We start from the raw sequence: 26,792 nt of genomic DNA, 5'->3' as shown, positions 1-26,792 counted from the left end.
GATTACACTAAGGCAAGGAACTTTCAGGATAATTCATAAAAACACAAATAAATCAGAAAGATCCATTTAAAATTATTACAAAGGGAGTTTAAAATATAATAAATATCAAAATATCATTTTACAATCTAGAACCAACAGGGCATAAAACCAGAAACAATTGTGGACAAGAAGTAAAAATTGTGAGAAGTAGATACTTCACAAACTTCCAGGTAAGGCACTAAACAATAGAGATGCTACTTATGCTTGTAAGTAGATGATCACTGTGGCTCATTGTACAAACTCCTTGTATTTAAAGTAGACTTCTATTAAGTTTGCAATAAATTCCTTGCTGTGTTTTGATTACCGTATATACTCGAGTATAAGCCGATCCGAATATAAGCCGAGGCACCTATTTTTACCACAAAAACTGGGAAAAACTATTGACTCGAGTATAAGCCGAGGGTGGGAAATGAGGCAGCTACTGGTCAATGTAAAAAATAAAGATAGAGCCAAGTAAAATAACATGAATATTTATTTGAACGAAAAACAATAAAAGTGCAAAAGGGGGAAGGAGGATTCCCAGCTTTAGAAAATTTAGAACTACGCCGCCTTTGGTATGACCTGAGCATAGCTCATAAAATTATCTGCTACAATGTACTTCCTATCAATGACTACTTCAGCTTCAACCACAACAATACACGAGAACACAATAGATTCAAACTTAAAAGTGAACCTCCAATCTAGATTGCAGAAAATGTGACTTCAGTAACAGAGTTGTTAATGCCTGGAATGTGCTACCTGACTCTGTGGTCTCTTCCCAAAATCCCCAAAGCCTTAACCAAAGACTATCTAGTATTGACCTCACCCCATTCCTAAAAGGTCTGTAAGGCGTGCATAAGAGCACCAGCGTGCCTACCGTCCCTGTCCTAATGTTCCCTTTAGTTGTATTCCTTTTATGTATTCAATTCATGCTTATATTTATATAATTATTTAATATGTATTTGACAAAATAAATGAATGAATGAATGAATGAATAGAATAGAATAGAATAGAATTTTTATTGGCTAAGTGTGATTGGACACACAAGGAATGAATGAATGAATGAATGAGTGAGTGAGTTACTTCAACAACATTGTCTCACAGAAATTGACAATACAACTGCAAGCATGAAAATGAGTCCTCCTTTAGCTTCCAAGGGACCAGGGTGCCTCTGAAGGTCAGTGCTCTAAGCACTAAGAACCCAGCACAAATCTAAGCCTGTATGCACACCAATAGTGAAAATACCCTGCACAGTGTCTCTTGGCAGAGAAGGTTAATTTTCATAGACGTTGGGGTGGGTGTTGTTTTTTTGGCAGGGCAATAAGGGTCTCTAATATCATTAAACCCAAGTGTGAGGAAAAAGACAGCAGCTAAAATGTTAAGGCCAGTTGTGTGACCTTCTCCAATACAGTTGGCCTGGCTGTTTGCCAAAACTTAAAACACCCTCCCATCCCCCCTCCCTGCTAAAGCTTCTTTCTTAAAACAATTGTGGTCTTTGCCTTTCATTGTGCCAATCGACTTTAGAAGTCTGTGTGTGTGTGTGTGTGTGTGTGTGAGAGAGAGAGAGAGAGAGAGAGAGAGGGAGGGAGGGAGGGAGTGCAAAAGGGGGAAGGAGGATTCCCAGCTCTAAACAAAGGGAAATCCCGGAATGCCAGCGCGAAAGGCGGTGCTCACGTTCCTCCTCCCTTGCTCAAAAGCCCCAACATGATATTGGAATTGGATGCCATTATATACCTGCTGAGGGGATAATTTGAATAACTTGAAAGATATAAAAGCTCTAAACATATTTGTTTAAAAATCTAAAATCTATACTTAAAATAAAATGAATATAAAGTAATAAAGTTCTTTAAAGTTGTAATTCACTTTGCTGCTGAAAAAGAAAAGAAGCTTAACACCTTAAATGGTATTTATTAACTGAAATATCATCAAATCAAATATATAATGAGGTATATTATAATGACCTTTGTTTTCAGAAAGAAGCATGATGGAAGTTTTTCAATAAAGGGGGAAATATAGAAAAAACAAAACCAAAAGTTCGAAAAATGGGAAAAGTGTAAAAAGAAATGGAAGAGATCAAACTTCTCCCAAAGTCTTGCATATGATTAAATTCGCACAGAATCTCAATTAGAATTTTAGCTCAGAAAATGGAATCAATATACTAAATCCAAGAATATGTCGAAGTGATTAATGAGCAAGTTACAATGGAGAAGTCTTCTTTCAAAAATATGTCTTAGTCAAATAGATTAGCCTATATTTTAATAGCAGCCTTTAAAAAAAAGAAGGAATTTCCAAAATGAAAAATCATTTTAAGGCATCGAATCACTTACAAAATGTTAACATCTAAATTCACATTTATAGGCTACTTTAGGCTCTTAATAGTGGGAATGCGGTGGCTCAGGGGCTAGGACGTTGAGCTTGTCAATCGAAAGGTCGGAAGCTCAGTGGTTCGAATCCCTAGTGCTCCCATGTAACGGGGTGAGCTCCCGTTACTTGTCCCAGCTTCTGCCAACCTAGCAGTTTCGAAAGCACGTAAAAATGCAAGTAGAAAAAATAGTGACCACCTTTGGTGGGAAGGTAACAGCATTCCGTGTGCCTTTGGCATTGAGTCATGCCGGCCACATGACCATGGAGACATCTTCAGACAGCGCTGGCTCTTCGGCTTTGAAACGGAGATGAGCACCGCCCCCTAGAGTCGGCAATGACTAGCACGTATGTGCGAAAAGAACCTTTACCTTTACCTTTACATCTTGATACAAATAGAAAAGTGCAAATGACTAGAAATGGCTGCAATACATAGCATCAGGGGAAAGCACCTACTCCTTAGAAATTTTGTTGTCACTTTTTAAAATTTAACTCCAGAACAGTGAATGAGCAATACTTACAACACTCGGAGAGATTTAAGGCCATTAAATGCATGAACGGGAATACACCGTAACCTGTTGTAGCTTAGGATCCTAGGGGAATAAAAGACCACAGCTTATATTACTTTGCAACAAGTAATTGGAGCAGGAGCAGAGTAGAATACATTAACATAGAAAAATTAAATACTTGCTCCTTAATGGAGCTTACTTTACAATAAATAATAATTAGAAGCCATGTCAGAATCACTGGGTACTTACAGTGTTGATAGCTGTGTCATATTATTGAAGGTGTAATTGGCCAACATGCTGATACTATTATTGCTTAAGTCACTGAAAAAAATACAATAATATTCATTGATGCAATGAAAACAAAACTTTTCTGAAATTCAGAGCAATACCAAAAAGCATAAACAAGTTACTTCAAAGCAAACTATCAATTAAGATTATTCTTGGGGATTATAATTACATTTTTTTTTTTAAAAAATTACTTAAGATTCACCGATTACACTAAGGCAAGGAACTTTCAGGATAATTCATAAAAACACAAATAAATCAGAAAGATCCATTTAAAATTATTACAAAGGGAGTTTAAAATATAATAAATATCAAAATATCATTTTACAATCTAGAACCAACAGGGCATAAAACCAGAAACAATTGTGGACAAGAAGTAAAAATTGTGAGAAGTAGATACTTCACAAACTTCCAGGTAAGGCACTAAACAATAGAGATGCTACTTATGCTTGTAAGTAGATGATCACTGTGGCTCATTGTACAAACTCCTTGTATTTAAAGTAGACTTCTATTAAGTTTGCAATAAATTCCTTGCTGTGTTTTGATTATATAAAGACACACCAAAAATTATATGAAGGAAATCATATCTCTCTTTAGCTGACTTGGGCTTGGTAGGGTAACCTCCCAGGTATAAGATAATAAAATGCTACTATATAAAACATTTTAAAATAATGAGATAAATCAGTATTAAGCTCCTGTTTAATGACATTCATGAAATAATTTAAAGAATTTTCTTATTTTTGTAAAATTTAAACCTAAACTGGAATTTAAGATAAAGTAATATATATTTGAATGAGATACAACATTGAACACTAGAAATAAGCAAGATCTATCAATGATTGTTTCTACCAAAATCGAGGTGTTATGCTTGCTTTCTACTTATATCTGATAAATAGAAGATTGGTACAAAAAAACTGAACTGTATTCAAAAATCTCAAAATAGCAATTTACTGATAACCTCTTTTAAAAGTGTGTGTCTTTGTGTCTGCGTGTATATTACAGTTCCTTAAAAAAATAAATCTCACAATACAAGCAATGTTTTTGTGTTTCCTCAAACATTGTATGAAGGTATCTGAAAATCAAGCTATAACTGCGCTGTAACACCCAATACCGCAACATTTGTGTATTCCTTTTATGTATTCAATTCATGCTTATATTTATATAATTATTTAATATGTATTTGACAAAATAAAATGAATGAATGAATGAATGAATAGAATAGAATAGAATAGAATTTTTATTGGCTAAGTGTGATTGGACACACAAGGAATGAATGAATGAATGAATGAGTGAGTGAGTTACTTCAACAACATTGTCTCACAGAAATTGACAATACAACTGCAAGCATGAAAATGAGTCCTCCTTTAGCTTCCAAGGGACCAGGGTGCCTCTGAAGGTCAGTGCTCTAAGCACTAAGAACCCAGCACAAATCTAAGCCTGTATGCACACCAATAGTGAAAATACCCTGCACAGTGTCTCTTGGCAGAGAAGGTTAATTTTCATAGACGATGGGTGGCTTTTTTTTTTTTTTTGGCAGGGCAATAAGGGTCTCTAATATCATTAAACCCAAGTGTGAGGAAAAAGACAGCAGCTAAAATGTTAAGGCCAGTTGTGTGACCTTCTCCAATACAGTTGGCCTGGCTGTTTGCCAAAACTTAAAACACCCTCCCATCCCCCCTCCCTGCTAAAGCTTCTTTCTTAAAACAATTGTGGTCTTTGCCTTTCATTGTGCCAATCGACTTTAGAAGTCTGTGTGTGTGTGTGTGTGTGTGTGAGAGAGAGAGAGAGAGAGAGAGAGAGAGGGAGGGAGGGAGGGAGTGCAAAAGGGGGAAGGAGGATTCCCAGCTCTAAACAAAGGGAAATCCCGGAATGCCAGTCCGAAAGGCGGTGCTCACGTTCCTCCTCCCTTGCTCAAAAGCCCCAACATGATATTGGAATTGGATGCCATTATATACCTGCTGAGGGGATAATTTGAATAACTTGAAAGATATAAAAGCTCTAAACATATTTGTTTAAAAATCTAAAATCTATACTTAAAATAAATGAATATAAAGTAATAAAGTTCTTTAAAGTTGTAATTCACTTTGCTGCTGAAAAAGAAAAGAAGCTTAACACCTTAAATGGTATTTATTAACTGAAATATCATCAAATCAAATATATAATGAGGTATATTATAATGACCTTTGTTTTCAGAAAGAAGCATGATGGAAGTTTTTCAATAAAGGGAAATATAGAAAAACTTAGTGTCATGCTCATATATCATCTTTACAGATGTTGTTAACACTATACTATGGCAGCATATGATGGTACACTGTTTCAATCAATTTCAGGATGAAAAACTCATCAATGAGGAGGAGGTATAATTTATTAACCTTGTATGATATCAGTTTCTCAAGGACTCTAGAAGGACCCGAGGAAGAAATCTCTGCCCCTCCCACTTTCCCTTTCCAACCCAGCCTTCCAAGGGGACCTTTGAGGAGAAATCTCTGCCCCTCCCACTTTCCTTTCCAAGGCAGCCTTCCAAGAGGACCTCTCGAAAAGAGCGAAAGCTTTCTCCTGGCCGTTTACCACCACCACACCTCCACGCCCGGCCATGGCACGAGCTCAGATTGCCGGCTGGGGATGATGGGCGCTGCAGTGCGATCTCGGGAGAGACTAGGAGGAAGAAAGAATGACTGTTTCCCACACCCTAGGATTGGGAAAACATTGACCCCCTTAGTTGCGGGAGAAGGGTTGCGCTTCAAAGCGGTCGCCTCCATCCATCAATCCATCCTTCCTTCCTTACTTCCATCCATCCATCCATCCTTTTTTTTCCCAGCGGCGGTGCGTGTGTGTGACATGCAAGCAAGGCGTCTCACAGGCGTGTGTGTGTGTGTTTGTGGTGGGGTCTCGTCCCAGCCACCCACCCACTCGCTCCCTTTCCCTCTTCGGCGTGGGCTGTTCCCGTTCGCCTGGCCTCCGTCCTCCGATCTCCTGCGCTGGGAGGCGGCGGCGAGCCAGCGAGCAACCGGGCACCGCGGACTTTGGCAGGAGGAAGGTGGGAGGAAGCGGAGCTGCCGGCTGTGGGGGTTGAGGCGTGCAAGAGGAGTGGCGTGGAAAGGCCTTTTGTGTGTGTGTGCGTGTGTGCGCGCCTGTGCCCTAGGGAGGAAGCGGAGCTGCCGGCTGTGGGGGTTGAGGCGTGCAAGAGGAGCGAGCGTGGAAAGGCCTTTTGTGTGTGTGCGTGTGTGCGCCTGTGTGCCCTAGGGAGGAAGCGAGCTGCCGGCTGTGGGGGTTGAGGCGGCAAGAGGAGTGGCGTGGAAAGGCCTTTTGTGTGTGTGTGTGCCCTCAACCCCACCATCCCCACCCTCTCCAGCGTGAAGGTCACCTCCTCCCTCTTCCAGGCGGCGGCGGCGCGGCTCCGGCGGCGGCTCGGCTCAGCGGGCGCCACAGCCGGCAGCTCCGCTTCCTCCCACGGTCCCAGTCAGCGAGCGGTGGCGACATGCCGGCGCCGCTCTGCTTTCACCGTTCGGCTGGATTGGGACCGCTTAACAGGTCGCGGCGGGCGGGGAGCCGCCAGCCTTCTCGGCTGAGGAGGAGGTTTCCCGAGCGGTGGCTGGATCTTCAGACTCGCAGAGTTCCAAGCCCCATCATCCACAGGCGGCCCTTGCCAGGGGCTCCACATCTGGCACACGGGGAAGGGATGTGGGGAGCTTCAACGCGTCGGAAAAGCCGCCTGGCGGCTCCAGCTCTGCTCGGGCGCCTGAAGCCTTCCTACAAGCCCCTTCTACCCACCCTTTTCTCCCGCCCGCCCAGCCGTGTAGAGCCAGGGGTTTGGTTGGGTCGACCGGTAGCCTTCCCACGCAGCCCGGCTACGCTTGAAGCCCTCAGGCCAACCGATGCAGGAAGGTGAAGCGAAACTCCAGCCAAGGTTGCAATTCAAAGCCGCTCCGCTCTTGGGCTCATCATCCCGCGTTAAGCTTCCAGCCGGCAAAGCGCCAGGCGTTAGCCCGGCCGTCCCCGTCACGAGACCGGGCGAGCACGGACGGAGGAGCCCAGCGGGTTGCTTTGAACTGGGTATCCTTGCGGCTCTTAGGAACTCGCTCGCAAGAGAGACAGGGCCAGGCCAGCTGGGGCCCGGCAGCTCCTCAACCCGCAGCCCTTTCAGAAACCCTCCCTCCCTCAGCCGAGAAGGCTGGCGGCTCCCCGCCCGCCGCGCGGACCAAGCCAAGCGGTCCCAATCCAGCGAGCGGTGGCGGGCGGCGCTCGGCATGTCGCTTTCACCGTTCGGCTGGACTGGGACCGGTGGGAGGGAAGCGGAGCTGCCGGCTGTGGCGCTCCGCTCGGAGCCGCCGCCGCCGCCGCCGCCGCCGCCTGGAAGAGGGAGGAGGTGACCTTCACGCGCGGAGAGGGTGGGGGATGGTGGGGGTGAGGCGTGCAGAGGAGGCGGCGTGGAGGAAGAGGAGGCGCGCTCCTCTTGCCGCCTCAACCCCCACACAGCCGGCAGCTCCGCTTCCTCCCTAGGGCACACAGGCGCGCACACACACGCACACGGCAGGATAATCTGTTGGAGGTGCTTTGATTTGGAACATGGAGCTGAATTTGATCTGCTTCCTTCCAATTATATGGATCTTCCTATGGCCTTTTGTTGGAGCTGATCACTAAATAAATTTGTTACCTCACGCCTCCCACCGACCCGTACGCTCACACAGAGAGGGACTTCTCAGGGTGCCGTCCGCCAAGCAATGTTGACTGGCGGCCCCCAGGGAAAGATCCTTCTCTGTGGGGGCTCTTACCCTCTGGAACGAACTTCCCCCTGGCTAGCGCCAATTGCCTGACCTTCGGACCTTTCGCCGCGAGCTGAAAACGTATTTATTTATTCGCGCGGGGCTGGCTTAAATTTTAAATTTTTTAGATGAATTTTAAGGGTTTTTAGATTTTAAATGTTTTTAAATCTTGGCCAATTATATAATAAGTTTTTTAATTTTGTTTTAATTGTACATTGCTATTGTTTTTATTCTGGCTGTAAACCGCACTGAGTCCTTCGGGAGAAGGGCGGTATAAAAATCTAATAAATAAATAAATAAATAAATAAATAAATAAAAATGATTCTTCCCCATCATCTTATTCAGTGAGATGGTAAAGGTTCCCCTCGCACATATATGTTAGTCACTCCAGACTCTAGGGGACGGTGCTCATCTCTGTTTCAAAGCCAAAGAGCCAGTGCTGTCCGAAGATGTCTCCGTGGTCATGTAGCCAGCATGACTAAATGGCAAAGGTGCACAGAATGCTGTTACCTTCCCACCAAAGGTGGTCCCTATTTTTCTATCTGCATTTTTTTTACGTGCTTTCAAACTGCTAGGTTGACAGAAGCTGGGACAAGTAACGAGAGCTCATTCCATTATGCAGCACTAGGGATGCAAACCGCTGAACTGCTGACCTTTCAATAGACAAGCTCAGCATCTTAGCTGAGAATATTGAGAATACTGAGAATATTAAAAAGCAAAATGGAGCATTGCAACACAAAAGAAATACATAAATACATAAATGTTCATGTATGCACACAAACTCTCTCTCTCTCTCTCTCTCTCACACACACACACACACACACACACACACACACAAAGATGAACACATTAGATACTTCTTTTCCAAAGCAGGGACTTTAGATCAAATATCTTCTGGAATTTAAGAAAAAGGACTAAATAAAGAGCATCAATTTGAATTTTGCATGTGTTAGATTGATGGCATGGCCTCCTGACCCTCCTTCTGCCTCTTTTATAAATGTAAAGGCTCATAGGAAAGCGCTGATGTCCTTTTGTTATCTTCTTTGTTTTAGAGAGCAGACTATGAAGCTCAGATACATCTTTTACAATACAATTGGGGTGGTGGAGAAAGTGGAGAAAGGCTCACTCCAGTAGTTCTCCCAGATATCATATTAACAAAGAGACTGGGGAGGGGAACTCACACATGTCCTTGCTGTAAGGTTGTGCTTAATTAAAGCTACTAAAAAGAACTCCAAATGCTAATTGACCTCATTAGAATTATTCTTGCCCTCTGACTGCAAATTGCTCAGGCAAGCAATATTTCAATAACACATCAGAAGCTGACTCGGTCTAGCTGCACTAATCCATACAACCATTTACTTTAACTGCTTAGTGAAATCATAAAATGAATATGCAGCATCTGATATAACAGAGGCAGCGTTATTTAAGATGTAAATGCTAAGTCAGAGCTTACCCAGGCTATGTATTCATTCCACAAAATAAATTATCATAAAAGGTTCCCTCAAGGCTTAAGGAGGAAAAGACAATTTACATTTTCATGTGACTATACACCAGATCAACAATGTTGAATCCTCACCTTCTAACATATTTGAGAAATGCCAAAACATGCACCTAACTATTCCAGAGTTAAGCTTGTTCATGTTGATCTACTACCTCTTCAGTCACATTTTAAAATTTGAATATGGCTTCTTTTCCTTTCATTACCACAATTAGTAATTATGGAAGCGAGAAATGATGCTTATGAGCCTCCCGGATTTGGCTCTGTGATAGCATTTCTGAGCCAATGCCCTGATTTGAAAGTTATGATCTAACTGTTAGTTATGCCAGAATGCATACTGGAAAGTACATTAATGCATATCCCATTAAGAGCACTATAATTCAGAATTGCATCCAGATATACTTTCCAACATCTACTAATTTACTGCATGGAACTGAGACTGTTTCATTAAAAGAAAGCAACATAGAAAGCAGAATATAATATCTTGGGAAGTTACGATAGACTAGAATAACAGAGTTAGAAGGGACCTTGGAGGTCTTCTAGTCCAACCCCCTGCTCAGGCAGGAAACCCTATTCATTTCAGACAAATGGTTGTCCAATCTCTTCTTAAAAAATACCAGTGTTGGAGCATTCACAATTTCTGGAGGCAAAGTCCCACTGATTAATTGTTCTAACTGTCAGGAAATTTCTCCTTAGTTCTAGGTTGCTTCTCTTCTTATTTAGTTTCCATCCATTGCTTCTTGCCCTGCCTGCCCTGGTGATTTGGAGAATAACTTGATTCCCTCGTCTTTGTGGCAACCCTTAAGATATTGGAACACTGCTATCATGTTACCCCTAGTCCTTCTTTTCATTAAATTAGACATACCCAATTCCAGCAACCATTTTTTATGTTTTAGCCACCAGTCTCTTAATCATCTTTGTTGTTTTTCTTTGCACTCTTTCTAGAGTCTCAACATCTTTTTTACATCGTGGCGACCAAAACTGGATGCAGTATTTGAAGTGTATCTTACCAAGGCATTATAAAGTGGTATTAACATACCATGTGATTTTGATTCTATCCCTCTGTTAATGCAGCCTAGAACTGTGTTTGCTTTTTTGGTAGTTGCAGCACAAATAAGTAAGTAAATAAATATGCTTTTTCAAATGCAGCTATTTTACCAGGTATATGCTGGCTTATATTTTGGAAGTTTGGCTTGATTATTATTGTTCTGTTTCTTTTATTTTTCTTTAAATTGACTGATATTTCATGTTTAGAGGACACTTAGAGAAGGTTTTGACTTTTAGAGGTATCTATAGAGCTTTAAAAGAATGAATGTTAAAGTAACAATGTATCTTTTTACCTGGTAAAACAGTTGCATTTGAAAAAGCATATTTACTTACTTATTTGTAAGACTTTTATATTACTTTGGTTTATATTACTTTGGTCTTAAGCATTGTCTAGTATTGTTTATCTTGAAAGCGATTATCTGTGCTTTTCATTTAACCACCACTTGCTAAGAAATGGTTCAAATTTTGACCAGTGCTGAACCAGTGGTACTTAGAACAATCTTCAAACTTCTACCTGCTGCAGCATCCTGCTGTCACATGATCTCCATTTATAATTTTCTTTGCAGGCTTCACGCATGCAAGCAAAGTCAATGCTGGGAAGTCAGCAGGACATCGTAAATGGCAACCATGTGACATAGCCCTCAGCGACAGTGCAGTTTTTGCTTAATGGTAACAACTGAAAGTGTTAGAACTACTGTCACTGACTGGTACAATCATGTGACATTGCACTTTGTTACTGTTTCACTTAGTGACAGGAATTCCAGTTCCAATTGCTCCTCTTAATCAAGGACTATTTGTAGTGTGAAGGTATTGAACGTATACACATGATTTCCATCATTTAATAAGTCAAATAATAATAAAATTAGTTTTAGATTGGGAGTCTAATTGTATATTATTAATTTATATTAATCTAGACTAATATAGAAGTAATTGGGGTAAAATGAAGAATACTAATGGAATTAAAATGTCCAAACAATCAAGAATCATCAGTACGAAGCCTACAACTATCTGGGCGTTTTATAGTTCGATAATATCAAGCATGGAAAACTTAAAATCTGATTAGTAAAGAATACATTCAAAGAATGAGAAAATTGCTAAAGACAAAACTGAATGATTGATTGATGGAAATACCATCAAAACTGAATGAATGATTGATGGAAATACCATCAAAACCATCAATACTTGGGATATACATCTGGTACAATCCAGTGCTGGAATTATTAATTCGACACGAGTTGAACTGAATGGTTTGGATCAAAACACAAGAAAACTCTTGACTATTCACTCATGACTATTCATTACATCCCCATAGTGATATTGAAAAAGTATACTTGCCCTTCAGTAATAGAGGCAAAAGTTTTAAAAGTACGCATTGGCTGATTATGTAAAAGACAACCAAGAATAAGCATTGATGCAAATTAAAAATTGGAACTTACCAATATATAGGAAACAAAGCATGAATATTGAAATAATGTAATAAAAACACGAACAGAATGCTGGCAAGGAAAAGTATTACATGGTCAATTTCTACAAAATATTGAGGGGAAATGGAGAAAAAAAAATCATGTCAATGGCTTACAACTGAACATTAAAAAAGAAACTGATTTTGATGCTCAAGAAAAACCTATTTGAACTAATGCAATCAAGGTCAGAATAGAAAAATCATCAAATGATTCAAAGTGCAGGTTGTGCAAAGAAGAGGAAAAAGAAATTACAGATCATATACTCTACAAGCACATCACACAAATTGGTTATAAACAACAACATATCTCATCCACCAAAATGATTTACTGGAATATCTGCAAAAATTATCATATGCCAGTAATGAAAAATCAATGGGAACATAGAACTCAAAAAATAGTTGAGAATGAGCAAGTTAAAATACAATACAAATACAAATGGATAAAATGTTGGTTTATAACCCACCAGACTTAACTAAGGTTGAAAAGAAAAAATTATGGATAAACTGGCTATAGTTATTGGCACGCTGGACACCATATCAAAAAAATCTTGGATGGCACTTACAAAATCTGCATAGAGGCAAAATTCTCAGTCAACAGCAAAGCTCTCTAGTTAAAAAAGAAGAGGAACTGAAACAAAGAATAACAGCATCTAGAACAGTACAAAAAGAACAGAATAATATTGCCTGTACTGAAACGTCTGTAATACTGAAAGTATTAAAAGATGCCAGCATTGTAATATTAAAACACCAGTTCAGTGCAAGAAACAAGCCAACTTATGTAGAGCTGCAGTTATAACTGAAGATCTTGAATTTAAAATTAAGAAGCAAGAAAAAAAAGTGAAAATGAAATGGAAATTAGGCTGGAAAATAACATCAGCTTGTCAAGATCAGATGCAAGCAAGGTAGAACAAATGGAACAAATGAAGCTGAAAAGCAAGAAGAACAAAGAACACCTGATCAAGAAATATCACCTAGAGACAAGGAAGATCAAGAAAGCAGTGGAAATAATAAAACAGAATATAACAACCATAGTCAAGAAAATCAGGTGACATACACACTATAGGAAGGATCTCTAGTTTCCAGTCTACAACTGATAAAGAAAAAACAGTGTATTTCTGGGCACAACTACAGAACAATTGCCCCTCCCCCCACCTGCCAAATATAAGAATTCCGTTTGGATAAAGGAGGTGGAGACGGAAGCTAAAAAAAAAAAGCTAAAATGAAATAACAGAAAGTAATAACAGAAATGGTGCAGAAAAGAGCAAGAAAGATCAAGAATTGATCACACCAGGTGAAGATGAAGTACCCTATAATTTTTGCTTTAAACATCTGACTGGTTTTCACCCACAATCCCCTGAGCAACTCTTTACCTGGGATTCTCTCTCACTTAATGTCACACGTGTCTTGGGGTTATGGCAACAACCAGGACAATCTGAATTGTTGTAATTTAGTGATGTCACATGAAAGTATGATTTATGACTTAGCAAGAGCATTCCCTTTCCCAATGACCTTTGTAATTCAAGGATTACTTGTAAAAATTTAATACAACAATTGGATGCAACAATTCAATATTTGGGCTACTGCAAAGTAAGCCACAAAGCATATTCATATCATTATCTATTTTCTAAATGAGATGTTACTGCATTATGTGCCTAAAATAATGGAGCATTGAATCCTGAATCCATCACAATTCTGCTGAAGAACTAGTCTTGGTGCTAGTAGTCACTTGGCTTAGGAAGCTTAGGAAGCTATGGAGCCACATGGAAATAAATTATAGTAGGAAGTAATCACGTTGTTAAAAATAAACAATATTTAAAACATGGAAATAAAATCTGGAGAGAACAAACTACTCTGCTGTGTGGATGATAAGCAGTACTAAAGTATTCTCAGGGGTCTGTTTTGTGGAAATGATATTTTTTATACATATTGAATTGATATTTGGGTGGAATGATGAATGTCAGTTATTCCAGGATCAAGTTTCATAATTAGCTCATTTTTATTCTGTTCTCAGTATCATTCTCTACCTCAGCTGATTATATACTGAGCTCTAAAGCCTAGAGTAACAAACTGTGAGAAGATAATATAGTAAGGAGTTAGATAATAGAAGCTAATGAAAATAAGAAAAATCCTTCATTGCCAGAGGAAAAGATAGGAAAACTGACCTTTTCTGAAAATTTCTGAACTTTTAATGTGAAGAATGTTTTAAAGAGATTACATTTAGAACAATGGAAAAATATCAATTTATAAATAGCATTAACCAAGGAAAGAGACCTAAATTATCTCTGAATTTTCATTTGCAGCAGTATCCCATCTAAAACACTATATTTTGGGCAATTTTATGATTCTTGTAATAGTGAATGTTTATTAGACTGTTTATTAGACTTTGTATAGCCAGGTTGTAGGACTGGCAAGTGAAATAGAATTATGGAGGTAAACAGTGTGAGGAACAGGTGGATGGATAATTTTTTTAAAAATGCAAAACATATGTTCATCCTTATATAAAACTGACATACAAATGAGTTGTGAGCTTTTCATAAAATTGATAAATAGGTTTATTTGTAATAGTTTTCTCCCCAGAAAACTAGAATAGACATTTTATATCAAATATGGTTTTCTGGACCTTTACTTTCTTTACTCCTTTCCTTTTCCTCTCACAGCATACCTTTTTGGTAACTATCTGGCCATCTAGGTAGACTGATTTTGAAAAGAATTAAGACAAGGAAACTGGAATGGCAGACTGGAATTAATAAATTTATATGGGAAGGTAAAAAAGCGAGGGTTAAAATGAAAATAATTCAAGATTCCCGGGAAAGGGGAGGTCTAAAAATGCCCAATTTTAAATTATACTATGAAGCAGCTGCTCTCTCTGCAATAAGTGATTGGTTTAATCTAACGGAGGAAAGAATCCTGAATATAAAAAATTATGACTTGCTATATGGATGGCATGCATATTTAATTTATGACAAAAAAGTGGATAAGGCTTTTAAAAATCATGTGTTAAGAACTGCTATCTTGCGTGTTTGGAAAAAATACTCTTATAAACTAAATTATAAGGTTCCTATGTGGGTGAGTCCCAGGCATACAATAGAGAATATAACTATAGAACAGAATCAGGAAATGATTACATATAAAGATCGTTTGTATATTGAAAGAGGTAATTTGCAATTAAAATCTCTGCATGTATTAAAAGAACAAGGGAAAAATTATACTTGGTTTCAATATGGGCAACTACGTGCTAGATGGAAGGAAGATCAGAAAATTGGTATAGTGCAGAATGAGGAAAATTTGGTACAGCAAATTAGAAATCAGTCTTAGGAGCATATAAACAGATTGTATAATGTGTTACTTGAAATTGATTCTGAAAGGGATTTGGTAAAGGACTGTATGATAAAGTGGGCACAAAATTTTCAGGAGCCAATATTATTGGAAACTTGGGGAAAAAATTGGGTTAGAAATGTTAAATTTACGCAGGCACAGAATTTAAGAGAAAATTTTTATAAAATGTTTTATAGATGGCATTTAGATCCTAAGAAATTATCGTGTATGTATCCAGATATGCAAGCAAAATGTTGGAGATGTAATTGTGACTTGCAAGAATATTAAGGCTTTTTGGATAAAAATTTGGTGGATTTTACAAAATGTTTTGAAAAAGAAGATAAAGTTCCTGCCGCAATTTTTTTTACTGGGAATTATCATGGACTGTACAGTAATTGAGACTAAATTGATTTTAAATCTAATAACAGTGCAAGATTACTGATAGGACAGTATTGGAAGAAAAAAAAATTACCTACAATAGAAGAATGGATATTGAAAGTTGCCAATTTGGCTGAGATGGCAAAAATCTCAGCCTTTTTGAAAGACAATACGCAAGAAAGATACTTAAATGAATGGAAAAAATGGATTGACTATATTCAAAACAAATATCAGATGAAGAGATATCAGACTGCCTTTGAATGATTAGGATGTATTATTTCTGATTGCATTGGGGGAGGTTAGGATTTGATGAAAAATGCAGGAGTAAGACTTAGGAGGGAAAATTTTTAGCTTATGTTTGTTTTATTTTTAACTATACCTTGTGTTTGTTCCGGGAAGTCGGGGAGGGGGATTTTTGAAGGAGAGGGCAGGGGGTAAGGGGAGGGGAAAGGATGGGGGAAGCTTTTTTTTGTAAAAACTTTTTCAATAAAAAAAAAAGACAAGGAAACTAAATACGTAATTACAGAGTACATCCTGGTATTTGTACCAAGATTTGAGAGCTACTTGCAAAATTCATAACTAAATTGAAATCAGGAAATTCACCATGATTTCAGAGAGAGAGAGAGAGAGAGAGGGAGAGGGGAGAGAGGGAGGGAGGGAGGGAGGGAGAGAAAGAAAGAAAGACTTTATAATTACCAAGAAAATGATTCTAATTCTATTAGTGTCAAAATTCATTGAAGTAGCTTTTTAAATGTTATTTTATTAATGGTCACTGAAAATTTGAACATGTTTTCAGGCAGAATGGAGGAACAAATGCCAGCGATTTCTAAGAAGACATGGGTAAACAAAGCTGCGAATTCCACAGGAGATACATAATAAGCATTACATTAATTAAGTTACAATGCTGTTTGACTCTTAACCTCTAAGTGCTCTATACTCTATATAACTCTAAGAAACAAGAAATAAGTAAAAATGAAATCAAACTAGGAGGTGATGAACCCAGCAGACAACAAGAGTATCCCACCTAATATATAATATTGAGTGGAGGAGTCTCCAACTACTATAGTCCAGAAGGAGTAAGTCTTTAGAGCTTACAGAAGAGCAAGTGAGCCAAATGGATCTCAGTACCCATGGATGTAATAGAAGATTCTACTCTGCACCCAAAATTATCTATTATGTCATATTCTGTATGTGGAATACTAAAGGAAAAAATATTTTTGTTTCAGATGTTAAATATCTTGAATTCATTCAGTTTCATATCTTACAATAGACAGTTTCCATGACCAGTGGAAAATAATCAAATGTATAGTAGATACTTGTCATTGTTTCACCTAATTATCTCCTTTCAGGACAAAATCAAAATATCTTTTTGGAGTGAAAGTGAATCATCATTTTAAATAGAGAATTTGAAGAAGATGTTGCAAACATATCAATATATAATACATTTATTTTTAAATTAAACTATTTTAAATTCCCAATTGCATTTTACTCTAATCTACTAAATATTAACAATGTGAAATAGAAAAGTCTCATGATGTCAAGATTAAACTATTAAGATAAAGTTAATTCAACATTTGAATTATAATGTTTAAATTACAATGTTTGAATGACAATGTTTAATAACATTGTAACCCCAAGGTACAATGGGTTTGACTGTGCATTTATTCTAGATGTATGTTTAAATCTTGAATATTATGAAAAAAAATTGGATTACAGTGTGATTAATATTAAAACATTTACTTCCAAATCAAGCATAAACAGATCCCTGCATATATCAATCATAAGTGTTCCTTGTCTTTTGTACCTGAAACATGTTTAAAGATGTATTATATAAGTTATTATTTAACATTGCTGATTATATTCTAGATGTGAAAATTGTGAGTTTCTTCCCTCAGTGGGGAAAAAACCCTTTTACAAATGATACATCTTTTGAGAAAACACTGAACTGAAAGATTTTCATCTATAGTGTGTTAAACAAAACTGTTTTTGTTTAAATGAATCCCGGTTTATGTGGGATTAAGTTTTCTTATTAAATTGCTTGGCTCTTTTCAGTGTTAAAGGGGAAATTCTCTCAATTTCAAATTACCAGATAAAGAGTAAATATTACCAGGCAACAGAGGTATTTAAAATCCACAAGCTGACTCTATTAAGCATTCCACTTCATAATTAACACTTTAATCAGCAGCAATTATAGAATGTAACAACAATGTCAGTTAGTATTCAATTTCAAAGTGATTTGTAACCATTTCAATTTTCTCTTTTAAATGTGCCAAAACTAACTATAGGGATACAATAAAGATCTGGAGAACATGTTGCTGAATAAAAATTAGGGCAAAAATAATTGCTATTTTTCTTTATGTGCACTGTGGCAAAATAAAAACACTGTCTGCTTTTTCTATTTGAATATATATATGGTTGCAAAAAGCGTTCTGAATGCAAATCAAAAATACTTCTTCAAGAAGCGATGAGAAAGTTTTTTAATTATACGGATTCTCTAAAAATTGTTACTAGTACTTGTCAATGTACGATTTCTCTTTGGTGAAGCATCATATTGTATAGTACAGAAGATCAGTCATATAATAATACCTCAAAGCCATGGAAAAATTATTTATAAATATATTTTATATTTATAAATATATTTTAGTTAGATAATATCAAATTGGGCTACATTTTTGATGAGTACATAAACACTTTGTTTTGTAGATCTGTCCTTAAATAAAAACTTGTAGCACTTCAAAAGATATTCTCATACATTCTTTCATCTACTTTATCTGTTTACATCTTCCTCTTTTTGTATTGTCTGGTTCATCCTTTATTTGTATGAAATACCCAAAGAATGTGAATAGCTTTTAGATCTTAGCATTATCTAGTTTTAATGGAAGCTAACTCATTCCAGCTACATTTTATTATTTTGTAAGCATCACAGTGCCACTCTTTTTTATGTATCTGATTTTTATTAAGGATTTTGATAAAAATAAAAACTAATACTAAGTGAATTTAAAGAAAAGAAAATAGAAAGAATAAAAAGAAACAAGAAACAAGGAAAAGAAAGAATATAATAAAGAAATAGAAAAGAAATCTATAAAGTGTCTTCTAACATATACAGGCAAATTTAGTATACAGGCAAATTTAGTAACTCTTAATCACTTATAAGATTACAAATAGTTTCTTCATCTCATATGAAGGGCCGTGCATAAGAGCACAAATGTGCCTACCGTTCCTTTCCTATTGTTTTCTTTCATTATATCCAATTAATGTAGTTATTGCATACTTATGCTTATATATATATGCTTATATATTATATAGTTACTTTGATGCTTATGCTTATATATACTGTTGTGACAAACTAAATAAATAAAATAAAAATAAAATAAATATCTATCCATTATCTATAAACAAATCCATAAAACATCCACTTTTCAGTGTTGGTGTCATCAAAAATTTGTAAAAGGTTTTCAGAACTTTGCAAAACCAAAAAAAGGATCAAATAAACCATCTTTATATTCCTTCCTTTTGTATGACAGCCTTAGTCATTCAAATATTGTAGGATTTGAACGCTCTTCTTTAACTTGTTACAGATTTCTTCAAGGGTTTAACAAGTCTCTCTTGTAGATCCAATAAAACATTTTTTCAAGTCATTGTTTTAGTTTGCATTTGTATTTCGCCTTTAATTTTTAAATTGTCAGGGTTGTAGTGTTTGTTTGTTTTTGCATGTTTAACAAAGCATCATTTTCCAAGTCATTCTCTTGGCCTGTCACTTGTAATTCCACTTTCAGTATTTTCTGTTTTGTCAGACAAAATTAGTTCCAGAGCTCTCATTTGCTCATTAACATAGAGTCAGACAGACATCATTACTGACACTGTTGATATTTCTGGCTCTATTCTTCAAATATCTCCTTTAATATTTCCAGTGTTATGATATTTTATGACATTTATAAGACCCAGTACTAAATGACACAAACATAGGCTTGTATTTTTTCCTTCTGCTTAGAATCTGTGGTTCCCTCAACTATCCAGTTTCTAAAATCACGAAGTTGCTTATCTTGGTTATAACTTACAATAGTCAATATAGCCAAAATAAATCTGATTCCCATAAGAACCTATTTAATTTTAAGGTTGTTTTTGAAGTGTTATAGTGAAAATCAATATTGCAAATTTATGTGGACTCTTTAACCACTTATAACTTTCTTAGATCAAAATCTTTAGCTTTTTGCTGTTCCTTTCACATTGTTTAAATTCTTAAGCTTAAAATTGATTTTTCTTTTGTTCAGAGTTGAAGCTAAACTCATCCAGTGATTTTCAAACTTACCATTCTGAAGCTTTAATAGCTTTAAGATGGTTAATAGCCAATTTCTGAAAGTGATTAGAAACTGGAAGAATTAGAATTCCAATTAAAAATTGGAAACTTTAAAAATGTCCTTTAAAACTTTCAGCCACAGTGGTATACAAGATGGCTCATACATTCATCTCTTGATGCCCAAACTCAGAAGGAACCACTGTTTCATGAGCTTCTCATGAGGAGCAGCCTTGTGAAACACAAATGGCTAATTTATTATCCTCTTCTTAACTGGGGAGGTTCCAGAAAGAGGTCTACTAACCAGTTCTTTAGTATTTGTTTTGGTCATTGGCTCTCCTGTTATGGAGACATCTTCAATTTGCCATGCCTTCCCTGGAAAGCCACTACCTCTTGATAAAATATTGTATTATTTCTTTTCTTTAACTTATTTTATCTTATGGTCTTTATTTTAAAAAGGCTTTTCAGAGCCTTATGAAGAACAGTAGTGCAATTTGTTCCAGTTGGGAGCAACATTCCAAACTGTATTATTAATCCATTGGCACTAGATAGAATTAAAGTTTGTAATCAATGTTTCCTTTATAATAACTGAATTAAGAGGATTTGCATTATGGTGAATATGCCAAGTACGACAATTCCAGTTATATTCAAATGCTTTAAATACTAAACTAAATTTATTTTTTAAAATAAACTACAAAAAAGGTAACTTTAATTAATCTGAAGTATTCTTTCATTCCTATTTTTATCAGTTACCATTAAATCCTCATGGCCCTCCATGAATATATGTTTGGTTAAGTACTATGGTCTATTTTTAAGCTTTCCAGAAATTTCTGATTAGCCACTGCTAGAAAAAGAGCGCTGCTACAAAGTTGAAAACATGAGTTGAAAGCATCTGGCAGCAGACAGATGATAAACAAAAGATATATCTATGGAGTTAGCAGCTGGGAGAAATAAATGGGAGTAAATTAGAGATTAGCAATGTGGTGGCAGGTTATGAGAGGGCGAGGGTTGAGAAATGATTGTACAATGTGAATGCAAATGGACAAAACTCCATCAAAATGAAAGGAAATATTAATAGAAATGGCTTTTCAGGAAGTAAATATATGTGATAGGAGAGAAGTAGAAAAAAAGGTACTATTATACAATGGCATTTTTTTAAATTAATGGATTGGTGACAAAACTAGTTTACTACTGAATTAATCAAAATATAAAAAAGAACCTCACAGTCCTTTCTATAGAGTATCTCTGCCATGGAGAAATCATTGATCTCATCAGTTGCTGGCTCCAGTGCAATATTTAAAAATATTGTGGCAGTTCACATATTTATCTGCGTTTCATCAAGAAATCTGTAGGTGTATGTGAACCAGGAATTGATTATCTCTTTCCAGGGTTGAGAGATAAGCATTTTTAATTCATAATTAAAGAAGAAACGTATGACTATGGATAAGAATCTTTTTGGAAGAGGTGCACTATATGCATATCATAAATAAAACACTTTGACATAAAGGTAGAATATCTTTGTCTTAAGATGTAAACTGAATCACTAACAGGATCAATATTTTGGGACAGATATGAAGTGCTCAAAGAAAAATAACCTTCCTTAGCACATTATTGTACTATACTGTACTTAGTATTGTACTGTTTAATACAGTAATTCCAGCATATGGGTTAACTATGGTGTAGTTCATGCTAGTCTAGAAACCGATAAGATGTCAAGGAACTGACATAGCCTCGCCCTAAATGCCACCTAGTGTTGTGGCTTTGATACATTGGGCAATAATTACTGGTACTATATAGCATCAACTGATGGTACAACATGCCAAATCAGCAACTGTGACATTATCAAAAGTTTCTAGGGTGTATCATAAACTGACATGCTGGATCTTATCTAACGCTCTATAACCACAAGTGTTCTCTAACCACAAGTAATCAAAGAGTATTTTATGTCAAAAATTTGATAAAGCCTGAATCCAGAGGATGTTGTTTAGTTTTAGGTTTTCCAGGGACAAGTACCTGAAGCCCGGCATGCAGAAAATATTCAGCATGCAAAATGTATTGATTTGTTATCTAGTTAACATCTGAAGGGCTAGATTTCCTTTTTGTCTAATTAAAAAAACCTTGCTTGTCAATTGCAAGATGTGACCTTGCATTATAACTCTGAGAATTGTGGGTACAATAGATCTAGGTGTACCAGAGGTTCTCAAACATTCCTGTTCCACAGAGTCCTTAATGTCTCATTAACTTTTTCATGGCCTCCCTAGAAGTTTCCAAACTCTGTGATGTGTTGCAAACTCACCAACAATTCTGTTTATTAGTAGAATATCCTCTGGTGCCCCTGTCAGTTCTGTGCAACATACCAGGTAACACACAGTTGTAGTCTTTCACAAGAGATTACATTTCAAATCTGGAATCCCTGATACTTATATTCACTCATAAACTCGACCAATGACCCCAAAGAAGAAGTACATTAACAGTTTTAGAATATAATTCAAGATACAAGATATAAAGATACGATTATAGTGAATGGGTCTTCTATATTGACTAATGGCACAGAAATTTATTTTCAATTTCTTATTACTGAAAAATGAGCAATGTATTCAGCCTTTTTCTATGCTGAAATTCTCTTCCCTTTGGGGAATGAAATTTTCCATCTGTCTGTATATCCATTTCAGTATAATGTTATTTAGGATCTCTTACAGTAAAATATTTCCTTTTATATGGAATGCTCAATAGTTCTAATTTACTAAATTTCTGTTATATATATATATGGCAGGTTTTATTCTCAATGAAAATGAAATCTATAAATGTGGACAATTATGGTTCAATAAAAAGCATTTTAGCTGAACATTTTTATCACATGATGCGTGTAATTTTCCCATTGAAAATTGGAGTTTATAAATATAAGGTTTCATAATATTAATTAAAATGCTACTAAAGAAATCCTTTTATTACTAGAATTTTACCAGATAACAGAACAAATCAGTTAGGGAGAAAGGCACATAAGATGCACAAGGAAATCTTTCAAATATCATTTTCTGAGCATCTCAAGGGTTACTATGACAAATAAGAGTAGAAGAGATCAGAATTGTATATGACAATAAATATAGAAGTGGTAATTGTGGAATGAAGCACAAATAACACACATAGCCCTTCATTTTGCCCTTGTTGGCAAGATTTGGTTTCAGTAGTACTTGGGAATCTGTTTAGAACATGTACACAAATGACACATGACACAAATAACACATGGATGCATTATTCTGGACAGAGATGCCTTTAAAGCAAGCTCCCAGAAACATCACTGAAGGTTGGAGCATCTCAGTCACATCAGTACTTGCATTATCTTTAGACATACCCTGTATTCATTTAAAATATCAGTATAACAACAAAATGAAACACATAGTTATGAATCATCTCAGTTTAATACTGCTTTCCTCCCAGCCACTTTTTGATAACTGTAAGCAAACACAAAAATAGTTACATTTGATTATACAGAATCAAAAAATGTCAATTTCAGCAGTATTAATTGCTACACCATTTTGAATCTGGAATTTTTGAAAAATTCCATCACTTTTCATGACTCCTAAATGTAGGCTGTTCCCAGAAATTAACAAAAGGACAATTAGATTACAAGGACATTATTATGAGATCATGGTGATCTGCAGTGCCAAGCAAAGGTGCTGCAGTTAACAGCAACAACACCACTTGTGTTCGCAGTATTGTAACACAAGTGTTCCAATGGAGAAATAAATACTGAGTGTTATGTGTAATATATGCATGAATCAATGAAACAAATTTATTTATTTATTTATTTATTTATTTATTTATTTATTTATTTATCAAACACAACAGTATATATAAGTATAAGCATGAAATAACCATACGAATTGGATACAATCAAAGGGAACATTAGGACAGAAACGGTAGGCACGCTGGTGCTCTTATGCATGCCCCTTACAGACCTCTTAGGAATGGGGTGAGGTCAATAGTAGATAGTTTTTGGTTAAAGCTTTGGGGATTTTGGGAGGAGACCACAGAGTCAGGTAGTGCATTCCAGGCATTAACAACTCTGTTACTGAAGTCATATTTTTTTGCGTGTTAAAGAAAAAAGTTTGAATGTATTGGTTCTATGCACAACTTTTGCTCTGAAGAAAAAGAAAATGGACCTGAAATTTACAGTAAGGTTCTGATTTTGGGCTTCTATCTCTAGGAACCATCCAACACTACTCATGCAACAGGCCTTCTTGCTCAACAACCTATAAGCTCAGTGCTCTCAAATCTTCTGTAGCAAGTCCTGCAACCAATCAATCACTAATTGCAATGTCAGGGCCATAGTGGGGGTGGGGGAGAGTGGAGCAAAAAAAAAAATCATTTCAGACTGGTTCATTTGTAAATAGACACCATCAGATACACACTTATATCTGACTGATCAAATAAGTAAAACAAGACAACATCAATGCTCAGAGTAATAGCAACAAAAAGCCAGGCACTCAAATTTCTTTACAAATTAAAGGTTCTATGGATGACAGAGAACAAAACAACACCAGATGTCAAAATTGCCAGCTCTTGACTCTTTTAGGAATACCAGAATAGATCTGGGAAAAGTTAATGGGAAGGATAGGATCTAAGCTCATATTCTGAAGACTGTGTGATGCTCCATGAATATTTAACTGCATTTGTCTCACTGAATTAACTCTTGAAGGATATTATAATAATGCTTCATTTTCTTAACAACATTCATTGACTTCTGTAACAGAGTTGTTAACGCTTGGAACTCATTACCTGACTCTATAGTCTCTACTCAAAATCCCAAAATCTTCAACCAAAAACTGTCTACTTTTGACCTCACCCCATTCCTAAGAGGACTATAAGGGGTTTGCATAAGAGCACAAATGTGCCTACCTTCCTGTCCTATTGTTCCTTTTCATTATATCAAATTAACATAGTTGTTGCATTCTTTTGCTTATATATATATTTTTCTTATATGATGTTGTTTTATATCGATGTTTGTATATTTTTGTGACAAAATGAAATTTAAAAAAAACATTTAGTTCCAAAAAGAACAACAGCAGGAACAACAAACTATGGTGAAACCCACTACTGGTTTTGGATTTTTGCTTTTATACACTCCAAAAATGATGATCAAACCAAAGCATTGTTTTCCTCACTAACAGATTCCCTTATTATTGAAATCTGCTAGGATCAATCAGCCACAGAGTATAGTCTATTACCTTTGCAGGTTTAGACATTCACATTTATTTAACCAGAAATACTGCTTTTCACATGGCTTTTGACTTATCTTTTAGATAACCACACCCATTCATCATGCTTGGAAGCAATCTAAAAGGAAGCTATTGCAGAGATAAATGTTATTGTGTTATTGAAGAATAAGGTTACTCTAATTCATATATTTGTAAATTTAAGATGGAGGTGGAGGGAGGTACCAGAGAGCTTTAGTAGGCTTTAAAAGATCCTGAGCACTGTTTGATACATAGATTTTTAAACAGGAAAAATATTTACCAAAATTTGTGAACACCAGAGTTGCCAAGGGGAGGCAAGGAAAAAAAAATGAAGAAGCAAACTGACAATTATAAATGAGTTACAGTTACTTTAACTGTAATTGGGCATTCTTTGCATTTAGCATTTTGGTAATTTACCAAAGGAGCTTTATTAAGTGGTCTTAAAATACAATAATGAATTGGCATAAGGACCTTCCATATCACTGCTTTTGTATATTATTTTTTCTTGAGGAAACATTTCATATTATTATAAGGCATTTTGTTCCTGTCTACCAATTAATCTAATATGGGAAATCCAATTTCTTCAATGGAGAAAGGAATAGTGGCGCTGTTTCATTTTTCCTTTTATTTTACTAATAAGAAGAAAAACTAATTTGAGATGGCTGCTGTAGCTCTGATAGTCCTTGGAATGAAATTAAAGAAGCATCTCCCCCAAAACACACACACACATGAAAGTATATAAAAAGTATATAGACTATAGATGAAATACCATTCAATATATACACATTTCACTGTGAAAATCAATTACAGTTTCATATGATGAATATCAGAGCCACATTTTCAAAAATTTCTAATGTTCTATACTACAATTACATGATAAAGCTAGATATGACAAATTCCAACTCTTATTGCCTGCTTTACACAGAGCTTAGAAAAAATCCAAACATATAACCACATATTAGCATTAGTTAATATAAAGTTGGTGCTGGGGCAAACAGCATTCTCCAGCAAAGAATCTGTCCTGTTTACATGTCTTTGTTTCCATTAATGTTTGTAGAGTTAATGAAAGCCAGATTTGATAGCCCAATCAAATGCATTTTGTATTTTTTTTGTATAAAAAATAACATTAGAAGCAAATGAAAAGCCATCCCTTCCTGTTGCACATATAATTCACATGATTAATATCTATAATATTAGCCCCTTTAAACTTTACCATGAAAGTAAAATGTGTCATTGCTTTGCATACATATTTTGCATTCATATAGGTCTTCCTAGATTGCAACCAAATAATCCATCCTTCAGTGAATGAAAGGAACTGAGAATTGTAAAGGCTGGTTGATCAGATCAAAGCACAATCTACTCCCGTTTTCTATTCCAACTAGATGCCAGTGGAAAACCCACAAACAGGAGTTTATTCTCACTCATGATTCTAGTTGATAGTTATAAATGTACTACCATTATTCCTTAGACACAGACACATAACCCACGCACAAATACAATAGTAATCATCAAAGCCTTAACAACCTTAAATCTGCATAATCCCTTTTCAAATCTATTCCGTTTGTCACCATTCTCACATATGGTTGTAAATCTGGAAGGTATCTCTTCACAATGTGAATAGCATT

At 36.2% G+C, this 26,792-nt stretch overlaps 1 protein-coding gene across 1 annotated transcript in view; it reads right to left on the bottom strand.

The window, feature by feature from the left end:
• The window catches only part of SLIT3 (slit guidance ligand 3), a 570,113-nt gene that overhangs the window by 99,316 nt on the left and 444,005 nt on the right, over positions 1-26,792 (bottom strand). The window contains exons 21-22 of the mRNA XM_058174175.1: positions 23,850-23,889; positions 750-781 (exon numbers count right to left, since the gene is read on the bottom strand). Of these exons, the coding sequence (XP_058030158.1) occupies positions 750-781; positions 23,850-23,889 (72 nt within the window). The remainder of the gene's footprint in view (positions 1-749; positions 782-23,849; positions 23,890-26,792) is intronic.

Source organism: Ahaetulla prasina, chromosome 2 (genome assembly GCF_028640845.1).
Source record: "Ahaetulla prasina isolate Xishuangbanna chromosome 2, ASM2864084v1, whole genome shotgun sequence".
NCBI lineage: Eukaryota > Metazoa > Chordata > Lepidosauria > Squamata > Colubridae > Ahaetulla > Ahaetulla prasina.
The sequence above is the reverse complement of the archived record's forward strand: the minus strand, read 5'-3'. Positions and strand labels throughout refer to the sequence as shown.